Source organism: Leptonotus elevatus, chromosome 7 (genome assembly GCF_054856555.1).
Source record: "Leptonotus elevatus isolate MCC_2025b chromosome 7, RoL_Lele_1.0, whole genome shotgun sequence".
In the NCBI taxonomy this organism is placed as follows: domain Eukaryota; kingdom Metazoa; phylum Chordata; class Actinopteri; order Syngnathiformes; family Syngnathidae; genus Leptonotus; species Leptonotus elevatus.
In genome coordinates this window covers 4,214,153-4,230,633 of record NC_141245.1, presented here as the reverse complement: position 1 = coordinate 4,230,633, position 16,481 = coordinate 4,214,153, and the positions used below count along the sequence as shown (strand labels likewise).

General features: G+C 39.8%; 1 protein-coding gene across 2 annotated transcripts in view; it reads left to right on the top strand.

Annotated features, from left to right (window-relative positions):
- Positions 1-14,987, top strand: part of zbtb44 (zinc finger and BTB domain containing 44) — an 18,225-nt gene extending 3,238 nt beyond the window's left edge. For both annotated transcript variants that reach the window (XM_086080870.1, XM_086080869.1), the window contains exons 2-6: positions 310-1,406; positions 1,769-1,853; positions 2,651-2,802; positions 6,090-6,390; positions 11,185-14,987. In XM_086080870.1, the coding sequence (XP_085936996.1) occupies positions 347-1,406; positions 1,769-1,853; positions 2,651-2,802; positions 6,090-6,390; positions 11,185-11,602 (2,016 nt within the window). In that variant the 5' untranslated portion in view covers positions 310-346 and the 3' untranslated portion in view covers positions 11,603-14,987. The remainder of the gene's footprint in view (positions 1-309; positions 1,407-1,768; positions 1,854-2,650; positions 2,803-6,089; positions 6,391-11,184) is intronic.
- The last annotated feature ends 1,494 nt before the right edge of the window (positions 14,988-16,481 follow it).

The window sequence follows — 16,481 nt, the reverse complement described above, 5'->3', positions numbered from 1 at the left end:
GGGTTCAAACAGAAGGTGCTCGCTCTGTCATGAGTTGTTTAACACATCTAGACTTAAATACCATAAAATAAAAGCTGGAATTCTGAACTTTTAATCTTTTTTTTTTTTAACCCTGACACATGTTACCGGCATCACTATACTGTATAAGTAATACATGCGGCTTACCGGACTGTGTGGCCATTCGACTTTAAGGTTGTTACTGGCATGCGGCTCATAAATTTAACAAGCAAGTGACATAAAGAATCTAATATAATTCTGGAAAGTAGTAACCCTCTATAAAATTGTGTACTAAATACTTTGTCTTCGTAGGACACATTTTCCTCTACATGTTCAGAAGCTGAGTAACATGGGAGTCAAAACCTTTACCCATTGCTCGACATCCCACAGCCAGGAGATGCTTGAGAAGCTCAACACTTTGCGTAACCAAGGTCACTTGTGTGATGTTACCATCAGGGTGCAAGACAAACATTTCCTGGCCCATAAAGTGGTCTTGGCTTGCTGCAGTGAATTCTTCCGTTCCAAACTGTTGGGTCGGCCCGAGGAGGACGACAAGTTTGTGTTGGACCTTCACCATGTGACAGTTAGTGGCTTTGCTCCTTTGCTGGAATACGCCTACACATCTACGCTCTCCATCAGCACAGAAAATATTATCGATGTCCTTGCAGCTGCGAGTTACATGCAGATGTTCGCTGTAGCAAGTACGTGTTCAGAGTTCATGAAGTCCAGTATTCTATGGAGTCCAAATAGCAACAGCAACAACACACTTCCAGCAGGCAAACCCCTTGAATCAGCACCTGAGAGTGCCTCTTCAAACTGTGCCCTAACGCCACTTGATGGCAGCGTGTCACCTGTGTCATCTGACTGTAGTGTGATAGAGAGAAACGTTCCCGTTTGCCGTGAATCCCGCCGGAAACGGAAGAGTTTTGTAACGATGGCTTCCCCTGAGAGTCCCCTCAAATGTACTACACAGATGGTCACTACCTCCCCACAAGTCCCCAATCCGTCCCCTTCGTTTTCAGACAGCACAGCCCATCCTGTGGAATCCTCCCTGGCCTTTCCCTGGACATTCCCATTCGGCATTGATAGGAGATTCCACTCGGACAAATCAAAGCTCCCAGAGAGCCCCCGGTGCCAGGAGCAGGCGGCAACAGTAACTTCTGAAGTGGTGGTTGGTCGGCGACTAAGTGACTTTTTGACGTGTGAAAGCTCCAAGGCAGTGTCACCACCTGTGCCAGCTGAGGAAGATGTGAGGGTGAAAGTGGAGCGCCTCAGTGACGAGGAGGTCCAAGAGGCATCCTCCCACCCTGTCAGTGCCTCCCAGAGCTCACTCAATGATCAACAGACGGTGCCAGGAAGTGAGCAGGTTCAGGAGGATCTCCTCATCAGTCCACAATCATCATCCATAGGTGAGATAGTTCTGTTAGAAAAGAATACTTTGTGGCTCATGTGTTTAAGTTTTGTTAAAATGCTTCTGCACTCTACTGACTTCAATGTCAAAGCAGGTATCTCTTTTCCCTCGTGATTATTTCATGGAAACTGAGGCAACTGTTCAGGAATTCAGGTTTTGGTAGTTAAAAAAATGTTTTCACACTTTCCCCACTGAAGCATTTTCAACAAATTAGTTCCAAAATGTGCGCACTTTCAACCCCCATCTTCTTTAATTGTCACGCTTCTTATCGATTTAAAGATACTTTTTGGAGAGAAATGAACAATATAAATTGAGAAAATCACCTATGATGAGTCGTTTCAGTGTTTTTTTCTATTTCAGGATCAATGGATGAGGGAGTGTCGGAGGGCTTGCCGTCAATTCAAAGTACCTCTAATGCTGGAGGACATGCAGAGGATGACGAAAGGTATCGCAATTTGTTTAGGCTTTTAGCAAAGCAAGCCATTAGCCGAATAGACGATGCCATACGGCGTAAAACCCCAAAGTGGTTGTCACACACCTGTTAAAGTAATGAATTGAAATGTTCTATCAATGGCAATCATATGGTGCTTGGGCCTGATGTTGGTAATTTTGCAGATACGTGCAGGAGAGGGAGAGTTTCGCCTTTGTGGGAGTGGTCAAAGCTGACTTCAATCATGGCCAGTGAAAGCGATTTATTTCATTTATTTTAAATGTGGCGTGTTAGTCGTGCGCTACATTCTCAACATGGCGCAAGCACATCTCCGCTGTGAAGTGGGTACTTGGAGTACCCCCACCCTACCATAGCTGTTCTGCCCAGTGGGATAATTTAAAATATAAAATACAAGGATACAGAGGATTTGATGCCCTCTGTTCACATAGGAATTAAATAGGTTGACTTTCTGCCACCAAATAGTCACTCCACCAGGCACATCTCCAAGACACTGCCCACCCAGCTTGGCAGAGTCCGGTCTGCCAAATTGGCGAAATCACTGTAGTCTAGTGCCTTTGTGCCACGGCACAGCTGCGCTGTCTATGAAAATAGAGTTGTTTTTAAATTGCAGTAAGAATCTGAACATATTTTCACGTCTGCTACAACTAGCAACTAACTAAGAGATCCAAGAGCTGTACGAAATAATAATAATGTTTGTTATAGACTGAAATTGTCAAAGACGCATTGTTTAACTATATGTAATTTGTTATTTTGGAAGCTGAATCTGTTCTTCCTCTTTTTTGTTGTTTCAGATTAGAAGGTATTCAATATCCATACCACCTCTATATTGGCCCGTCAGCCCGGCCTGGCACCAATGGCCCGGACAGGCCCTTTCAGTGTCCAACTTGTGGAGTTCGATTCACACGCATTCAAAACCTGAAACAGCACATGCTCATACACTCCGGTAGGTAATGATGCAAACATGACATCATGATAGTTTCAGAGAAAAATTCTGTGTCGTGTAAGATATCAGGACGAGGTGTTACCCTCAAATTGTTGTTGCATGCGGCTGCCCATGCCAGTGATTAAAATACCCAAAATAAGTGAAAATCTGAAACATACAATTTATTAATATAAAGTCTGGCATTTTGGACTTTGTAAAAGACATTAAGCCTATGAATTCCTCCATCCATACATTTACTTCCGCTTATCCGGTTGGGTCACAGGGGCTGCCCAGACCTTCCTCTCCCCAGCCATTTGCTCTTCCGGCTGGGATCCCGAGGTGTTTGCTGGTCAGCTAGGTGACATAGTCTCTCCACCGTGCCCTGGGTCTTCTCCGTGGCCTCCTCACGGTGGGACATGCCTGAAATACCTCATCAGTGAAGTGTCCAGGAGGCATCAGAATCAGATGCTCAAGCCACCTCATCTGTCTCCTCCCAACACAGAGGAGCAGCGGCTCCACTGAGTCCCTTCCAGATGACTGATCTTCTCATTCTAACTCTTAAGGGACAGCCCGGAAACCCTGCGGAGAAAACTCATTTCGGCGGCTTGTTGCAATCCGCGATCTTGTTCTTTCAGTCACGACCCACAGCTCGTGACCATACAGTCCTGATTGCTGTTATTGACACCCCTTCCTTTTTTGCATGATCTCGACAATATCTTCAGAAATAAATGGAAACGTACCAAATTTATATCATCAGGACCTTTTAATTGGATGTGTAAAGTAATTCAACAAAGGAAATTGTTTTTCAACTTACATAATGTAATTCCAAAGAAGAAATAGAAAACACAGCATGTGCAGCAATAATGGAACCCCTCTTTGATATTTGGTTGCACACCCTTTGGCAGTGATGACAGCTTCCAAACATTTATTGTAGCCATCTCTAAACTTCTTGCACTTCTCTGCTGGTATTTCCCCCCACTCTTCCTTTGCAAATTGTTTAAGCTCTTGAATGTTTTCAGGTTTTTTTTTCTCAATGGCACATTTCAGCTCATAACAAAGATTTTTTAATCGGCTTGAGATCAGGAGTCATTGCTGGCCATTTTAAAACAGTATTTTTTTCCCTTTTTAACCATTCCTGTGTGCTTTTGGATGTGTACCTTTGGTCTTTGTCTTGCTGGAGGACCCATGTCCTTCGACTCAAACCAAGTTGTCCAACACTTGGTAGGACATGTCCCCTTAGAATGTGTTGATAATTCTCAGATTTCATGATTCCTGTGATACAATCTAGGCCTCCAGTATCACATATAGCAAAGCAGCCCCACAGAAATATGGATCCTCCGCCATGCTTAACTGTAGGGAGGGTGTTCTTTTCATTGGAAGCTTCATTGTGCTGTTTGTAAACAAACTGTTGGCGTGCATTGCCAAAAACTAAACACATTTTTTTTCCATCCGTCCACAGAACATTTTCCCAAAAGAAATGTGGTTTGTCCAGGTACTCCTTGGCAAAGGTTAGCCATTCTTTTTCACGTCTGTCTCAGGAATGGTCTTCGCCAATGAAGCCCTATTTTTGGTTCAGTGTGTGGCGTATGGTACTGTTCCAGGTTGGCTTTCAGGTCTTTTGGATGTTTAATGTGGTGTTTTTTCCACCATTCGCACCAACCATCCAAGACTTCTGTCATCAATTTCTCTCTTCCCCCAACGTCCATGGAGGTTCTTGGCATTTCCATGCTTGTCAAACTTCTTAACAACATTACGCATTGCTGAAACAGGGCTACCAAAATCTTTGGAGATGACTCTATACCATTTGGAGGTCTTGTGTTTGTGAATAATTGCACTGCTGATGTCCTCAGACAGCTCCTTTGTTTTCACAATTTTGACAGATTTGGACGTGCTGATTCCAGAGCTGCCAAATGTTACAGATTGCTTGTATTTTGTTATGGAGATCACTAAATGCCAACTAGGCATGGGCAAATTACCGGTTTGACGGTTGATATCATGGATTTAAAATGTTGAGGTCACAATTACCATGAATAGTGGCTGTCACAGGTAATGAGCTCATATTTTTCTTTTTTGAGGGGACGTCTAAGCAGGGCACACTATGATTGGCTGCTTGTAGAGTTAAGGGCATCTGAAGTTAATTGTCTCCTATACAGATTAATGTCCATTGCCCTAAAAAAGGGCTTCTTGTTAGCACAACATGAATATCCCACAGTAAAAAACTGTATAATGAATGCACCATTGGTTTCCTTTTTTATATAATCAAAAGTTTTCATTTCTTAAATTCACATTGTGAATAGCAGCAAACTGGATTTTCTTGTCAATTTTCAGTGTGGCAATTTCAAACACAAATACTTGTACACATTTTAAATTAATATTTTTGAATGGGTTATCTGGTCTGACCAAATCTAAATTGGCTTAAAAAAAACAAAAAAAAAAACTATAGTGTAATTTTAAGGGCAGATTTCAAAATCAAAACTCTTGTGAAAACAAAATGATTGATATCATATTCAATATACTATATTAATTTACTTTTAACATTGCGTATGCAGTAACGTAAATCATTTCCAGTTTTTGGTCTTGTGTAGCAAGCATTATTATGATCCTGAACAGACACTTATTAAACTGCCTGCTATTTTGCTCTTCAAAGTTGGGTACGCTTTGTTTTAATGCAGTTATAGCTAGACTTAATGTGAAAAGTAATTCATTCCGGTGTTAAATTATTATGTTTCTCAGTCTTAATCATTAGATTAGCAATTAGCATGGCTTCTCCGTCTTCTGTTAATTATGTCTCCTCATCCCTTGGTGAGAACGATACTTGGATACCATGGAGGTGATTGTTACTGGCTTGGGAGCGACTCCGCAATGTATTGGGCCGCACTAGTTAGCCAGCCGAAGCACATTTGTAAATATCTGATGTTGACTAAGTGCTGACATTTCCTCAACTTCCCATGTGTAGGTGACATAAACACATTGTGGGACCGGTTTGCCAAATTGGCAAACATGCAGCGAGCCTGCCTGAGAATGAGGAAACGCCAGCATTAACGCTACGATGCACATGCGCTTTTAATGGAAAAGAGAGTCGTCCATTTCATAGAATTTCTGTATTTTGACCATGTGCATCAATCAGTCATGACAACTTTTCTGTCTTTCATCCATTCCAAATATTACATTTAATATGTACAGTTGTCAACATTTTCTTCTCGTTATTCTTAAATATGCACTATCACCTCTTAGTACAAACTTGTGATATGATTCAGTTCATTTCTGTCAATGAAAACACTAATTGTTGATTTTCTTTGTTCCAATAGGCATTAAGCCTTTCCAGTGTGACCGCTGTGGGAAAAAGTTCACACGGGCCTACTCCCTAAAGATGCATCGGCTGAAGCACGAAGGTAAACGCTGTTTCCGGTGCCAGATTTGTAGTGCCACATTCACGTCCTTCGGTGAATATAAGCACCACATGAGGGTCTCCCGACACATAATCCGCAAGCCGCGGATTTATGAGTGCAAAACGTGCGGCGCCATGTTCACCAACTCTGGCAATTTAATTGTACACCTGAGGAGTCTGAACCATGAGGCATCTGAACTAGCAAACTACTTCCAGAGCAGGTGAGGAGTCCAGGGGCACTGACCCCATCATTCACTCAGATCACATCAGGGTCAGACAATACTTCTATCATTGATTCAGTATATCACATTAATGTACTTTTAACTCTGTTTTCTTATTTGATTCTTATAGAGTACATATGTATAAATGTTTTTGAGGTGTTGCGTTTAATCAGAAGTGTGACTTATTTATTTGGTTGGGTTTGCTGTCAAAAGTCCATCAAATTAAATGGGCTAGAGTGAGTTTCGCGACAACCACAATGACAACAACCAGAAATTGGAAGTAAAAGCGATGATTCTCAAAGTGTGGTACGAGTACTACTAGAGCTACGGTGGGGATCGAAAGTTTGGCTCCCCAGGTAAAATTTATTATTGTTATGCATAAACAAGCCAAGGAAAGATGGAAACATTTCCAAAAGGCACCAAATTACAGACGAGACATTCATATAACAAAAGTTAGACCCCCCCCCATAATTTACACTTTCAAAATAACAGAAAACTAAATAATGGGGTCTGACCTTGCCCTAACAATCAGTAAAGACTGTAAAGAAAAAAAAAAGTGAGGTAAAGCCTACATAATCAACTGACCACTGAAACTGAAAATAATTGACCCTCACAAAGCAATAAAAGACATAGACTATAAGAAGACATAGACTATATTCTTTGTTTGGAATGTAATTAAGAAATGGCACTCAGGGACAGTGGAAGTTAAACAGAACAACTTGCAGGATTGTGAGAAAAGCAAGTCAAAACCCACGTTTGACTGCACGATCCCTCCAGAAAGATCTAGCATTAGAGCAATAGAGTTGTGCTACACTATTCCACTATAAAGAGATACTTGTACAAATGTGGACTTCATAAAAGAGAGTCTACGTCCTCACCACAAAAATCAGTGTTTTAATTCATAAATAAACATACAGGCAAGCCTGATGCATTTTGTAAACAAGTTCTACAGACCGATAAGGTTAAAATACAACTTTTTTCCCCCTCTTGGCTTGTTTATGCACAATAATGCCACTTTTTACCTGGGGTACCCGAACATTCGATCCCAACTATATGCAGGCTTCCTCTAGTGTCGTAGTGTAAGAATCACTGAATTTAATGTTCAAACTGCGCGTAATGTTCAAGTGCAGTGTTGATGTGCAAACTGCATTAAAGGTACAGTGGCTAGCAAAAATATCAAATTAACTTTTTAGTAATAAAATCTCTGCTTTGTTTTTGATGAACACATGGTCCTGATAATGGTACTTGGGGCAGCTGCACACTGAGCGATGCGGCGGCACTCCACTCAGCACTCACATAGCGTGCGAGGTTCTGCCACAAAGTTTCACGAGTGGCCGGCCACTGGCTTTGCGGCGATACAAAATTTGAACCGCAGGTGTAGCATTTGGCAACGTCCCAAGTTACAGCCAATCAAAACACACAGATGCTTTCAAATCCCAAAAAACAAAACAGGTTCAAGGCTTAAAATATTCCGGCACCTTGCCGGATCTCCGGCTTTTGTCTATGATTCAGTACAGTATATATATTAAATAAAGACAATAAAAACTTGCAACACATCGTTTCCTCCTCTAAGTTGACCGTTATTTCATAGTGATCTTGAACACAGCATCCAAGCTGACTGTTGTTTTACTAGAATGATATCAGAAAAATGGAGAGTAAATTCATGTAGCCAGTGGAAGATGTCCTAATTGTCAACTGTCTTAAAAACAAAAAGCACTGGGCTTGGATAGAAGAAAGGGGTGGAGATGGCAAGCCTTTAGGGAGCTGCTGCCAGAAACTAAGAAAGCCAGGCACTTCTTTCTGCGTGTATGCAACTAGTGGCAAAACGTTTACGACACCACAAAGGATACGCCGGCCATGAAGTAGTAGTTCACACTCTCCAACATACAAAACGTTTGCCAGGAGAAACAACCACACTTGACGTAGCGGTAGCCCCGATGACAGTTCGATTGAAAATAGGTGTGCGCTTGTTCATTGTGGAAAATTCTTTCTAATTTACAATTACACAACAGCTCGTAGAAATGTGACGAAACGTGCCAACGACATAAACACACATCATGGCATAGCACCGGCGTCCAATAAATTTCTGATGAGCTAAAAGATGTACTGTATGAATTCTCTGAATGTTGATGATACAACCAACCAAAACATGAAAAAATATTGAATGTTGTGGTTTTCTTTTTGGTGATGTTTCACATGTTCTTATATCATTAGGGGAGAGTGGGGTAATTTGTGCCAAGGGGCAAGTAGTTCCACCCCTGTTATTTAGAAAATCATAGAAGAAGTTGGTCATGTGACCACATCCAGAGACATCCATTTCGCTCATCCGGTAAAAAAAGGGAGACACATGGCTTGAGAGGTAAGCACATACAAGTTAAAAAATCATTTTTCCGCCCTCCAAAGTAAAATAATTTTCTATGATTAAGGTTTTTTTTAGGCTGTGTTTGAACAATTATAGACAACTTTGAAAACGGTTCACACATGTTTTAGTGATTTAGTAAGCTACATCATGAGTCTATATGGTTGGCATGATGCTGGCTCAAAACAGCTGGGGATGCATTTTTTCAAAATGGTGGGCTTGGGATAATTTGTGCCAAAGGACCTGGGTTAAGCTGTGCCAATGGCCACATTATGATTATTTACTCTATATTACTTTATTGTATGTCATTGTTGTTGTAAACTGTATTCTTATATTTGATCACTAAAAGTATGTGCCATTCTTAATTTTTGACCAAATTTAATTATGCCACCAGACAAAAAGAAAATAATGAGAAGAAAAGGCCTCTAAAACCTGCAGATCAAAGTCTTGTATTGAATTTGTCTTCCTTTTATATAGCATTATTGTTTATCGCATCATCGAGATTAAAATGATCTTTTTTTACTTCAGTTATCAATGGCACAATTTACCCCACTAAATTCTAACCTACCCTGCACTGGGGGCAAGTTGTGCCACAAAACCACTTTTTTTTCTAAAGCTATATTTCACAAATAGTTTATTGAAGATCCAAAGTGATTGCCCCCAGGAATTCACAACATCCTAAACTATATGAACATATTTTAGTGGGAGGCATTCCTGTAATCCTCTTGCGTAAAATACACAAATTTGGCACTACTTACCCCACTCCCCCCTATTACCTTTACTTTCTAAAATTTACATTTAAACTGTAGGTCACCTTGTACTCTGCCAAGCACATTGAAATAAATTTGACGCCAGTCCCTTTTTTTCCCCTTCTTTTTCTCGGCGAGCAGTTATGCACAAAGAAGGGGGGTTAGATGAAAGAGACAGTTGCAGCAACTGTACATGCATATTGTGGACTAGCTGACCTCATGGTCAACATGAGTAAACCACAGATCTGTTCTAAAAATAGCTCCCCTGTGATGGGATACTGTGACTTATCAAGAAGAGTTAAAATGGAAGAAGAGTGTTAACATTTATTTATTTATTTATTTATACTTGGTACACTTTCTTAATGTACCAAATACAGTTTTTTTTTTGTTTTTGTTTTTTTGTGATCATTGGGGAAAATACTGTTTTTATTTACTACATTTTAGTGCTGTAATTTTACCATGATGCCACTATATATTTGCTGATGTTTATCATAACTCAGAATTTAATATCGGCCCATGCCTACTCACATGAAGGACAAAGAGTTTGCATACTCTGTCATATGACCTCATTGACTTGTAAAATGCTCACCTTCCACAGAGCCTCAGACAGAACAAACTTGAGATGGATGTCATATGTTGTAGTCGAGCTCGCTGGATTCAGTTTTGCATCACAATTTAAAGAGGAAGTCAACCCAAAAATGTTTTGGACAATTATATGTTCTATGCAGCCCCACTAGTCTAAATAGGATTTCTGGTTAATATTGCCTTAGTGGACTATAGATAGACAGGTAGGCTAGCTAAGTAGGATAGATGGATAAATGGATAGGTAGGTAGGTTAAGCAGTAAAATCCGTTTTTATCTCGGGGTGCGGCCATTTTGCCACTTGCTGTTGTCTGAAGATGACATCAGTAGTCAGGTTTCCATATAATTGTTTCAAATTTTTTAAGCGAATTTACTGAAAATGCGCAAAACAAACATGTGACTTAGCCCGTTTCCATCTGTTCTTCTTTTGCGAATATTGAGAGGGGACTCCGCCACCTATACTGTACACCATAGAGATGTGATCCACCAGTAATTTAAAAGAAGAAGACCAGGAAATGACTGCGCCGTGTGATGACATTGTATGAGTTTTCTTTTGTAATTCTTAATAAACTAGCGTTTCTTTGCTGTTTTCAATCTAAAATAGCATTAATATTCCTTAATTCCAATTTCTGTTTCGCCCCCCCAAACAAACCTTACTTTATCATCCAACATTGCTTTGGGACTACAAACGTACGTGCAACGTAATATCCAGTCAAAACGTGTGACGTGTATCCAGTCATGTGAGCGGTTATTCGCAAAACCTGTTTTCATAGCCAAAATTAGCATTTTCCTTTTTTTGATACGCTTCAAAATCCACTCCCTCTAAACGTAAAAACTCGTTGCGAATTTTGGGCCCTTGTTTAAATTTCTAGCGTTTCCATTCAGTTTTATTTTCATAAAATTTCATAAAAATGGGTGGATGGAAACCCAACTATTGTTGCTCGGGTCTCTGGTAACAGCCAATCACAGGTGAGCACTGATTAGTTGCCTGAGCCCTGAGCAACATTGATGTCATCTTCAGTCAATAATGGCAATTGCTTTTTATCATATTAAAAGTCAGGGTAGAAGTGAAAGGGCTGTGTTTTTTCTCTCTCTTCCAAATAGTGATTTCCTCGTGCCCGACTACCTGAGCCATGTTCAGGAGGAGGAGGAAGAGGTGCTGGGAGTCCAATATGAATTGGATGAATCCCAACATCACCCTGCCTATGCGGGCAGCACCCCCACATCCACTACCACTGCCGCCTCCTCCTCCTCCTCCTCAATCCAGACGCCAGTCATCTCCCAGGTGTCCTCCTCGACCCAGAATTGTGAGAGCTCGCCTGGCTTCCTTTCACCTGATTCCATGGATCCCCTGGAAGCTCCCGCCTCCTTCAAGATGCATGCTGGCAGCATTACTGCCCTGGCAGAGGAGACCAAGATGGACAACAGAGAAGGCTGCAGTTCACCCGAGGTGTTTGACCAAGAGCACTATCGGGACCAGAATATCCCGGCCAAGGAGTTGGCTTCTATCACCATTGAGTGATTCCAGTCTTCTTTTTGTCCGTTTTGGACTACTTTGTAGTCGTGTCCCATGGGAAAATCTGTGGAATATTGATGCCAAAAAGATAAAGTGGACACGGTCACATTTCGAAACATCACTGACATAAGTAACGCAAGTTTTCTCAAGACTTTGGTTACCCTGGTGATGGTTTTCCACCATAAAATGAGCAATTTAAGGTCCTTTTCCCCCCTTTTTTTTTTGTATTAACACATTGAGAAGGTTTTGAAACAAGGGTTAGTTATCCCATTTGCACTGCCATTAGAGGTATGTGAAATTCAAGCCTTGTCCTTTTGGAAAGTGCCTGAGAAAAAGATGAAGCGCACTTGAGTTTGCCAGCATTAACAAATCAAGGCTTCACAAACTGAGCTTTTCTTGTTTTAATTTTCCTTTACGATTATAATGTCAGTTTGTATGGGCACACACCTGTCGCAACAGGCACTTAAATGTCAATATTGTCTATTGCAGTATCTTAATGTAGTTTCCCGTCTGAATGCAGTACACTGTATGCCGACTGTTGTGGAAAATGATGTCAGGTGTGTGTTTGTACACATACTTTCAATAGAATGCATAATGTGACAGTTTTTCATGATTTTTCTGCAACCATTTTTTACTGATTTATTTAATTTTATTTTTAAGCCAACGCTGGTCCAATATCAAGTCATCTAAAATATTACTATCCCTGGCAAGTACTGAACAACATTTTCACTCAATTACAGAGTTGTGGTCTAAAGTTTTGGATTGCCTCACATGTCCATCTGGCTTTGTTTGGAAAATGGCAAGAAAAAGTCAACTTTGAAGGTGATCGTATGACTTGATGGTCTGTCACATCTATTTTGCATTAGTCAGATCAATAGGTTGGCAATCAGGAGGAGAAAGCAAAGGAAAACCATCCAGTGTAATTTTCTGTTTTGTTTCTCGCTGCTTTTCTATTATGTATTAAGAAACGGCATTCTCTTATGTTTTGAGTCTAACTTAAACAAACAAAAACAAAACGGTCATACCAAAGTTAAAAAAAAAAATGTAATTGCTGATTAGAATCACTAATGTGAAAAGTGAAGCAGCAAAGATTTTAATGACTGTAGAGGGTGATACCTTCATATTTCAAGTTGCAAGATTTTCAAACAGCTTCAGTGTTATATTGTCAAACAAGTGCTAACAAATCGCAATGTAGCATATCATGCCGGTTGCGATCCGGCTTGTTTGTGTTATTTGATCATAAGATGTCATTTCTTTTGAATATTGTCTTTCTTCCCGTTTGCTTATGTCCTTTTGTCACTTTGCACACTAGCAACACTTTTGGGTTCACATTTTCCCCTTTTAATGTCCCCAAAAACGAGAAATGAACAGCTGGAACACATAAATGTGTGATCTTTATTTGTAAAGTGACTAGTTGCATAACAGTCATGCAAAGCATATTGCATGGCAGTTGGAAGTTTGTTACAACATGAGTATTGTCGTTTCCAAAATATTGTCCCTGCGTGATGATCCCAAAGCACACGTGTTCTTTCCTGTGGCCACTTTTTCAATCAGAGCAAAGCTGCTTGGTATTTTGTGATGAGATTACTTGACAGATGTTATGCCGTAGTTGTTTATTTTTTTTTATTTTTTTTTTGAGGGGGTGGGGGGTGAAGAGGAAGAAACCTCATGTGTTTGCAACTCTGTTTCGAGATGTTGCTGATGCTGATGAAGGTAATGACACACATCCACACGTTCTTTTTATCCACTAGTTGAATGCTACTGACTGACTGGCTAACTATATTTAACCTCTGTGGACTTTGCAGCTGCCACATTAGTTTCAAATAGTAGGATGTAAACGTTTTCTTATTTTCTTTTTTTCATGTAGAAGAGTTGATTGTTGAGATAAACATTATGCGATTTTGTAACTGTTACTCAAATTCAGTGAGTGCCGTCTTAAGATTTTGTCACACCGTGCCATTGTGTCAGCCACATTTTTCAAGTTGTGCCATTTGACTTTTTGTCTGACGTAAAATCAAGCTTTCACCCATAGGACCAAATGTTCTCTTATCTCATTTAAGGATTTGCCATGGCAATCAGTACTTGCACAGAAAAGAAGATAATCATTAAAAGCAGTACATGCAGTTTATTGAAGGGGTACTGCTGTCTTGCCCTTAAAAAAAAGAGAAAAGAAGGAAAAAAAAAAGTACAATGTTGTGCAACCAAGAGGTTAGCCTTAGTAAATGGACCTATTTACTCTAGTTGCACATTATCAAACAAAAAGTTTTTCTCTATTTTTTTCATCAAATGCTCTTTATTTGTTGTGTCTGTGGTGTCTGTATTTTTTTTTTTAAACTTGTGTGTATGTGTGAGTGTGTTTTTTAAATATATGTGTATACAATGGAAATGCTGCTGTTTGCTGAAAAGTGCCCCAACTATTTTTGTGAACTAATGTGTGCAATAAATGGACAGGTGTTGTTTTTGAAAGTCCAAATTATGTTTCTGGAATGCTAAATTATGTATGTAGTTGAAAAAAAAGAAGAAGAATGTATCATTTATTTTTGAGAAAAAGAAACCATTTGATGTGTGAAACAAGGTGTTGGTTCGGTTCTGCCCCGTTGTGTTCATCTCTGAAGTTGCATGTTTCTGCCATGAGAGCACTTCATGTTTAGTTGTCAGTGAGTTCTGTCGAGCATAATGTGTTGATCTTACAGCCTATTTTGGGATCTGTTGCTGTAGCATGACCTTTCTTTCCCGTATATTCAACCCGTTTATGTGCAATGTTTTAACTATCTCTTGATTATATACAAGATATGCCTTTACAGTGTACACTTGGTGTTGTATACCTGTTTTATACCAGTCTATGCTTTATTTAAAGGTATGACTTACGTATAAATAAAAAAATATATATATTGGTGAATTTTATATCATGGTCACTGTTTGATGGCATCTTTCTTGTTAAATGTGAATAGAGCCGTTTTAGTTTTTGAGTATGTCGGGGTAGTCTTCATTCTGTGTCTGCAATATGTGTATAGTAGATGACAATATGCAGTATATATACACAGTACATAGTATGTTGCATAATTCTTTATACTGTAGGTTACTTGATTACAACCTGCTTTCTGACAAATGTATTTTGTGTCTTTGATACTGTACTTAGTTTTGAAAAACTGTCTAAAACATCCCGGCTAGTGATGTAAACTGCACATTAGGCAGAACTGATGTTGTGGTGTGTCTGAGTTTGTTTTGCAACTGGCTCTTAAAAAACTGACAATACCACTTTGTGTTTTAAGGTTTGTGGTTGTACCGATTCTAAATTTGCTGGTGTTCTAGCTCTGCAGTCCTGTTATTAAAAAAGGGTGTTTTTTGTAAATGCATAACATGCAAATAAAAAGACAACTAATTCCATGTATGGAGTTTGTTTTTGCCCTTCAAAATAAGGAAGTAAGTTTTGGGTGAGCGAATGTGAATTGGGATTTAATCTCAATACAGTAAATGTTCCTTTGCAATAGATGGCACAGAAACAATGAATTCTGCAAAAAGGTGACTGGCAGATCTGAGATTGAGGAGAATGCATCTGTGCGTGTGTTTTGTTTTAAACTAAAATAAATGGTTGGATGAACCTTTTTAAGAAATTTACGACAGGCTTTCTCAGTCTGCCTCTTTGAGATCACCTAAACAAAGCTCACTATAAATTTGACTTTATACTCTGGATTAAACTTGTCATGACGCGGCCCCCTGCTTCTAATGGAATCTTTAAAAGACAGATGAAAATTGAACTAGCCTACATAGAAAAGTCTGAAATATTGCTGCTTTAAGCCAACATTTGCGTCATCAAAAATCTATGTACGACTTTTTTTGTTTTTGTTTAAAAGGGCATTGACGTCATAGTCAGGATTTATAGTCCTCAAAAATCTCTCCCAGGGGCCGACTGAGGCCACATGAAGTTCACTGATGCTGGCCCGTACAAATTTTATATACTGAATACATTAGATGAAGTCAACATGATTTTTTAAAATATCTAATATTCAATATTTTGAGTTTTAGCCACTTAAATTGATAACTCACCTGTGTTCTTTTTACCCCCGCTGTGCACACTTGATTTGCGCTACATTCACTGACACATTGAACGCTACGTCTACACACTTGACTACAGCTGCCTACATATTTAATTATACATTTCATGAAGTATTGTTTTAAGTTACAATGTCTATTGGGGAGTGGAGACTGTGGATATTTTTTCAGCGGAAGACTTGATCGCCCACTGGCGCTCCATACCGCATTTTCATAACTATAAGGCGCACTTAAAAGTCTTGCATTTTCTCAAAAATGAACAGTGCGCCTAATAGTGAGGTTCGCCTTTTGTGTGCACCGAGTTCCAAAATCTGTAAATGTTGTGCGACTCCGGTAAGCGCTGACAGTCAAGCGGAGCAGTGCCGACATATCGCGTATATAGGAAATCCAGCCCTGGTTGAGGACTGGCAGGCATGAGAACCTGAAAAAACTCATGCCTGCCAGTCACAACCAGGGCCGGGTTTCCTGTATATAAGATGCAGTAGGACTTCATTGTGCTCACTGCTTTCACTTTATGGAACTGCTAGAGCGAGTTACGCCACAATTTGTGAATAAATTGTGCATGCATGTTTGGGCTAAATGTGTCTACCTGCAAGCATGTTTTGGGTTGGACTCCGTCAACAAGTAACTTGCAAAATTCTGCACATTTTAAAAATTGTAAAACAGAACTTGACCCCAGTCTCCACAAATATATGCACTATTATTAAATGTATTGCTGCTTAATATTGACGTGGACATGTGTGCTTCGTTGCGAGTGGAATTCCCCCAGTACAGTTTAATCGCACGTTTATAAATATTAGTGGCGTTGAAGGAACTTTAAATTACCTAAAAA